The 7,498-nt window shown below is 41.4% G+C and overlaps 1 protein-coding gene across 1 annotated transcript; it reads left to right on the forward strand.

The window, feature by feature from the left end:
* The first annotated feature begins 3,403 nt into the window (after positions 1-3,403).
* LOC141108519 (three prime repair exonuclease 2-like) lies at positions 3,404-6,126 on the forward strand. Its single transcript, XM_073600197.1, is given in 2 exon segments — positions 3,404-3,477; positions 3,479-6,126. Coding segments are annotated over 2 exon segments (663 nt in total). The 3' UTR covers positions 4,068-6,126.
* The last annotated feature ends 1,372 nt before the right edge of the window (positions 6,127-7,498 follow it).

Genomic DNA, 7,498 nt, shown 5'->3' on the forward strand with positions numbered 1-7,498 from the left:
ATTGGGCTGCAGTGATAGACACTATTAACATTATATGGAACATCAAACTTACAAATGACCCTAAATTATGTTTACTGGGATGGTTGGATGAAGAACAATACACTCCTCACACGTACATTGCCATTTTAAGGACACTATTTTTAGCTAGGAAACTTATTGCCAGAAAATGGTTATTTACGATGACTCCTACATTGGCGGAATGGACGGCAGCGGTGAATGACTCTCTTATTAGAGAACAACTCACATATAAACATCGAGCAGTCCTAACAAATTTGAAAGCATATGGGAGCCATGGTTAGACACACCTGGACTGGCTCCATTGAGCTTGGTCCACAATAGAATCTTGGGCGGTAGAGTCCATACAGCAGGTGCACCACCTTAGATTATACTAGAGGGCGGGATCCGCTGGTGCCGGGTCTGGAGACGAAAAACATCATCCCGTCTATGTAATGACTTTAATGGAACAAATGTAAAGCAACAGCTGGGTACTGCAGAGGTCGATATGTACATAGTTTGCTTAGTTTAATGGTTAACATTGGGGTAAAAAACCTTTTACCACCCCCCACTGGTTAGGGAAAGTTGGTACCCTAAGCCAAATGTTGACCCTGTTGGGTCAGGCAGAAGGGAGAAAGGGGAGAGGGAAGGGGAACAATAAAAAAGTAAATGGAAAATGACCAATAGAGGATATGTTGGACAAGCAACGACCTGTAGAAGTCACAAATATAACTAAAGTATCACACAAGTATATCTAATTCACTGATTGTGATTGCTATTTGCTTCATGCGGAATGTGTTTGTTCGTTGAGTCATGTAACATTAACGCTAAATGTCCTCATGTAACATGGAATTGAACTTGATCTGTATGTTGGAATGTAACCATCTGACTTTGTTCAATGAAGTTATTTTCAATAAAAAAGATCTGATTTAAAAAAAAGAGATTTTTTGGATAAATTCTGGTGTCTCTTTGTCAGACTTTGGATGGAAATAACACATTTTTGCACCACAGTGAGCAAGCCTTATGCGAAGAAGCCAAATTTTAGTACACTCAGGCCAAGATTAACAATTTTTTTTTAGATAAAGTCAGTGACCTCATCATCATCATCCCCTCCATCCTCATCATCACTGGAGCCAACTTGGCAATACACTGTGGCTGGGGGAACATGACTGACGATTTGTTGTTTATCAGTGTTCTCCCCTCTTTGTGGGCTCATGTTACTCCCTTCCTCTTCCTCAGAACCATCATCAGAATCAAGTAATGGCTGTGCATCATCAAGAGGCAAGTGGCTGATGCTGTGTTCAAATAACGCAGCTGACTCCTCCATGCATGATAATGGGGCTATGGCAGGAGTAGCTGTGGACAAGGAGGCAGAATAAGCCACTCTGGCAGCTGCGGTGGACTGCACACTAGTCTCAGCTTGGGTGATGGAGGATGAGAATCGTTTAGTTAGCCAGTCCACTACATCTTCTAAATGCTGTGGCTGGATAGCAAGGGCAACATCATTAAACAGAGGAAATGATGCCCTGCCTGAGGACGGACCACGTCCACCTTTGCCTGTGGACACATAAGCTGCTGGCCCCCTCACAGTGCCATGGGAAAGTCTGCCTCTCCTTGTTGGCCTCCAAGACAGGATGGGGGGGCTTATTCCCCAAATTTAACAGAAACTGGGAAATGTGTACGTAGATGCACTTTATTGAATGAAAAGTGGTGTTTTGTGGACTTTAAATTGAAGACTGACAGAAATCTGACAATTTAAGAGAAGGCGGGGACAAAAAAAAAAAAACACACAGCAACAAAAAAAAAAAAGGGTATACAGCACTAAATGTTATGTAATGCCATGTTAAACACTGAACTATACTAACACACTACACTGACACACTATAGTATACTCACACTACACTAACACTCTACACTACAATAAGTGAACACACTAACTCGCGAATAGAAAACTGAGCCCTGCTCTATCTATTTTCACTCCAACAACACACTGCAAAAGCTTCCTATGAGAAGGAACCTTTTATAGTGTGGGGTGGGATTATGAGCACTGAGCCGTGATTGGACAAAGTCATCTTCACTTTGTCCAATCAGGGCTCTGACAGTGTTCTGTGTCCTAATTGGCAAAGCCTTGCACCTGACCAGTGATCAGGAGTAAGGCTTCATCCAATTAGGGCCCTAGAATGCACTGTGCAGCGCGCAGTGCACTGTGGGGCGCTCGGCGGGCAAACATCCCAGCGAGCACCCTGAAAATGTAGGTACTCACTGAACAGGCGAAGTTCGGGCCGAGCAAAAGTTCGCCCAACCCTACTTTAGATCAATATTTGATCCCAGTTGTCAAACTCACCCTCTAGCTTTATCAATCTTAGTCCTTGGGCCTGGAACAAGAATGGTTTTAAATCTGTGTCTTGTTCTTCGTCACTGTCCCAGATGGTATTTTCCCTTTGCCTGACCATTTTTTTTCATTTTTCAGATATTTAAATCGCCTAAAATTTTAAACTTAGTATGATCTCCAAACTTCTAGAAAATGAACCAAGTACACAATAAATACATTTACAACTTGTCCTCCTGTTTAACCCAGATGATCCTACAATTATTCTTCAGCTTGACAGCTAAGCTAAAACAACTTAGAATGGTTGTGGGTAGTATTCTGCTACTTGACTTCTATAAAGAAAGTCGACTGTGTGTACTAAAGTATTCCCTACCATACAATTTCATATTTCCCAAATGCCTTCAGTATTGATAAACTTCTAGAACCTTTACAAAACCACCAGTGTATGCCAGACGTTGGGTAACTATTCAACAACTGAATGTCAAACCCCAATATATGGTGTACCCTACCCTATCAGTGCAGTTCTATTTTATTTTCTATTGACAAGGAAGAACAATAGACTATTGGCAAAATCTTCCAACGCAAACAGATGTTTTCTCCAATGGAGGTACCCAAGGTTGGGAATTTCCGTTTCCAAAAAAAGGAACCTGATCTTTTTTCTGTCCTTAGAAATCCCTCTCTCTGAAGTTTAGGTGGTAACATCTCCTGGTGTCCTGGCCCTCGCCTTCCATAGCTTAGGGAGGAGCAGTCTGCAGGGCACCCTTTATGACCTTGGCAAGCCCTGCAGAGCTGCGGGGGTCATTGAGTAGACCAGTCACCCAACACACAGCTAGCTGACTCAGATGACTAGTCTCAAATGGAAATGTTTCCACTACACAAGTTAGTAGGCAATGTTTTCTTATTAATTCATTTAAAGGATCATGTGGCTGCATAAATGAATGCCCTAACAATAAGGGACACTTGCTTTAAAAAAAATTTCTGACTGCACAACAGCTTTAAATATTCTTACATTATTCAGGTAATGCATGTATACCTATATAATTCCAATTTTATTAATCTTGTAAAAATTCTTTCACAGTGATGGGCAGCTTGGTGAAAACCTTCATTTTCCTAGACCTGGAAGCTACTGGTCTAAATTGGACCCGTCCCAAAATCAGAGATGTGTTTGGTGGCTGTCCACGCATCTTCACTGAAGAGTCCAACAACCAATGACTCAGGGGAGATACAGCTACCTAGAGTGTTGGACAAGCTTTGCCTTTGCGTAGATCCAGTAAAGCCCCTCACTCTAACAGCCTCTGAAATCACTCACCTGGACAATGAGCTACTGAGATCTTGTGAGAAGGAAACATTTGATGTGAGCCTTATCAAGACTGTCCTCGAATTTATAAACCGTCAGGCTCAGCCAGTTTGTTTGGTGGCCCACAATGGCTTTAGGTATGACTTTCCCCTACTGAAGACCGAGCTTCTGCAACAAGCTCATGACCTCTCCAGCTCCATCCTGTGTGTAGATTCACTTCAAGCCTTCCGAGATCTGCATAGCCAAGGGAGAGGGAGCACAAAAAGAAGCAAAGGGCAGTTTTCCCTAGTGGGAATTTACCAACAGTTCTTCGGCAAAGAGCCTAACATTTCCCATTATGCAGAAGGGGATGTGTTGACCCTCATTCTTATCTTCATTTACAAAGCAGAAGGTCTTCTAAAGGTAGCCAATTTCAAGCAATGGGGAGACATCAAAAAAATGTACTAATGACTTACCTTGTATATAGGGCCAAGAATTTCACATTGCCGCTAATTTATTCCATCCATATTTTACCTTTTCCTGTTTTTGGAAAGCAAAAACCTGATTGAAAAATGAATTGTGGCTAAGCTGTGCCCTGGTAATGTACATTTTGCCTTGAACTTCCCCTGAGAAATGGCAATGCCAATCTTGATGTGTGACTGTGTCTGGGTACTTCTGCTCCTGTAGTCTCAAAGCTGCATGCAAATCTTCAGTGTGAGATCATCTCAGGATCTTTCCATACCATTAAAACAGCAGACTTCAGTTCATCAGATTGCAAGTGCTGACATGAAGAAGCAAAAAACGCTACCTCTTTGTGTTTTTTTTAATCGTTAAATGTGTTTTTAAATTACTGGTTGGATAACGGTTTGCAATTAGTCTTCAAAATATGTTCCTGCAATCCAGTTGGAGACTCTTATGCACACTCCATCTAAGTGTTCAGAAATTGGAAGCAGGAGAGACATGCTTAGAAAGATGGGAGCAAATACTTTAAGGCTTATGCTAGCCTTCTGTTATAATGATAATTGTAATAATAGCCTACAGAAATCGCTTTTGCTAAACAATCATTTCATTCAACAAACAAATGCTTCAAATTTGACCAAATTGATGAGGATTAGTGATGCTGGGGATCATACCAATGTAAAGCTCTACCCACAATTACTCTTTAATACACAGTAGTCCAGACTTTCTTCATCTTTCAACCCCAAAGGAACCTTTAAAATAATTTTCAGGACCCAGGGACCCCCCGCTAAAATGAATTTATCAGTGATCAGTGGTAAAAAGGCCCCTCACAGTGGTGGCTAGGATTCCACCTTTACAAGATTTTTATTGTCATGCCACTGGCTTTGCCAAGTGGCGTTTCAACCAGCTGCAGCTCAAGGAACCCCCCAGCAATCTCTGGAGGAACCCTGGTTGAGAAAGGCTTCAGTAATGGCTAGAAGAAGGGAGCCATAGGGTAACCCTCTAGACCTCTTTAGACATTATCACAGGATATTAATCATATTTGCCCTTTACCCTATACAATACCAGCACAAGAGAACAGGAAGTAGCAATAGACTATACAAGAATTACCTAATGTACATTTCGATTGAGGGAAAGGACCACAATGGCTCTTATGCAAATTTTTTAAAACTAGAAAGTTGTGCAATAAACATCAAACTTATCATTTTGTAATGAAATTTTGTAATGAAAAACAAAAATATTTAAAGTCGTTTTTATAAGGTTGAAAAACAACAAAGGTCCATCCAATTCAACCTATGTGTGTGTGATTTGTATTCTCTAACAATTCCCATAGCCCTGTATGTTCTGCTTCCTGAGGAAGACATCTAAAAGTATTTTAAAGTTGTTGACACTCGGAGCTAGTAAAACTTAAACCTTCTTTCTTCTAACCTCAAATCATGGCCACATGTCATCTTCCGGTGCCTTAAGCTAGCCATAGATGGATCGAAATTTGTCGGGTTCCACAGGGACTGGTCAGATTTCGATCCTTCAGTGGCCATTCCGGTTCCAGAGAATTCAATCTAATGATCAACTTCCTTTCGAACCAGCTTGTTGGAAATTTTTCTTTCGATCGACACTACAGACAATCAGCTGCAGCACTGATTAGTGTATTCTGGCAGCGGAGGGGTCCTCACTGTCAGAATATAATAAGCACAGCGGGGAGGATTCCTCCATTTACCTAGCTTGGAAGAAAGGGAGAATCCATTCAGTTTTTTTCAATTCAAATCAAACAAATCTGATCCATGTATGGCAAGCCTTAGAGTAAACAGTTTATTACAGCTACTGAAGTCACCTTGTACATGGTAATGAAATACCCTCTTAAGCACTTCCTCTCCAGAGTGGATAACTATGGAATAGAGAGTGTGTCCCTTCTACTTTGTACGGTTTAAAGGCCTGTTTTTTTCTCATTTACTTGCTATTTAAGACTAGAATTGGGCCACATAGGTTTTAATTTTGTTCTTTTTATGCTTGTTACCCAATGGAATACAATGACTAATGCACTTGCTTAATACATCTTTAAAACACTAAATTGCCTTGCCTGCTCTTTATTGCAAATATTTGGTCCAATGAGTGTTATGCAGTAAGGATCACAAATTATTGAAGTTATTTTTTTTAAATTTAGAGTTCTTGTCTTACGAACATGCTTTTCTTTCCTGTAACTTATGGCACATCTGTAATAATCTCCATGTTGTTTACAGTTAGTAGATCCAACAGAGCATTGTTCCTTGTTGGGGCTTCCACCATCTGTTTCATTAAACAGATTATCTGTTTTCTGCAGTAAGGTTAAGAAATGAGATGACTTTGTCAAGTGTACAGTTCCATGTACTCTATGAATATCAGGATAATTAAAATTGCCAATAATAACAACATCATTATTCTTCCCATCCATTTCAGTGGCTGAGACTCTTCCTCATACTTTATTTAATGGCCCTATAAAATGCGCCCACAAATATTTTACTATTTGTTGCACTCCTATGGAGTTCCAACCATAATGACTCTACACTATCACAGTTCTGTGATAGGTGCTGGGCCTAAGTCCAGAGCTCTTGATGGTAGAGATGGGTTTTGCTGCATGTTAGTACTAGGTCACGGTCCTTAGTGTCGCCCCACTAGGAAGTGAGCAATCTGGGGTCCAATAGCAGATATAGCAGGTAGGGATCAAGCAGAAGTGTAGTCAGTAAACAACCCAAAAATTGGTAACAAAGGGTTGCAGGTTTGGATCAAGCGAAAGCATTGTCCTGGAACAAGTTGTTAACAAGTGGTAATGGAGATAAGGACAGCTGCGGGTATGCAAAGAGCAAGATATCGTCTGGACACTCTTTGCCCTTTTTCCTATTAACAAGCAACATGAGAAAAGCAACTTTAGGATTCCAAGTGAAGGGAAAGTCCCAATTCAGCAACACTGGAGCTGATACTCAAGGGGTTAAAGGAGTAAACAGTCACTAGGATCCAACATCCAGGCTTCTACTCACAATAGCCCCGTATACTTGGATGCCTCCATCCAATATCATCCAGACCCTTCTCTAGTGAGTCTCCAGGCCAGATCCTCAGTGAGTTCCCTTGATTTGTCTCCAGCTACTTCCAGAAAATAGGTCCCCTAGCTCTCACTGAGTTAGGACCTTAATGAACTTGGATTTCAGCAGGGCCCCAGTCCCCCAGGCTGGGATCTTCTCCTCCTGAACAAGAACCCTGCTGCTTCAGGTCCCAAAGTATGCTCTCAGCCTCCTACTTGGCATTTTCTCCCCCAGGGATTGGCTGATACCACATAAATATGCAGGCCAAGCCTCTACCTCTTCCAGCGCACTACATTCTAGAATCCAGTAGAAGGCAGTAGAAGGCAGGGGAAAGCAGTCGAGCCTGCAGCCAGTGAGAACCAAAAATTGCCAAAAATAATCATACAC

The sequence above is a fragment of the Aquarana catesbeiana genome, linkage group LG09 (assembly GCF_042186555.1).
Source record: "Aquarana catesbeiana isolate 2022-GZ linkage group LG09, ASM4218655v1, whole genome shotgun sequence".
NCBI classification, from domain to species: domain Eukaryota; kingdom Metazoa; phylum Chordata; class Amphibia; order Anura; family Ranidae; genus Aquarana; species Aquarana catesbeiana.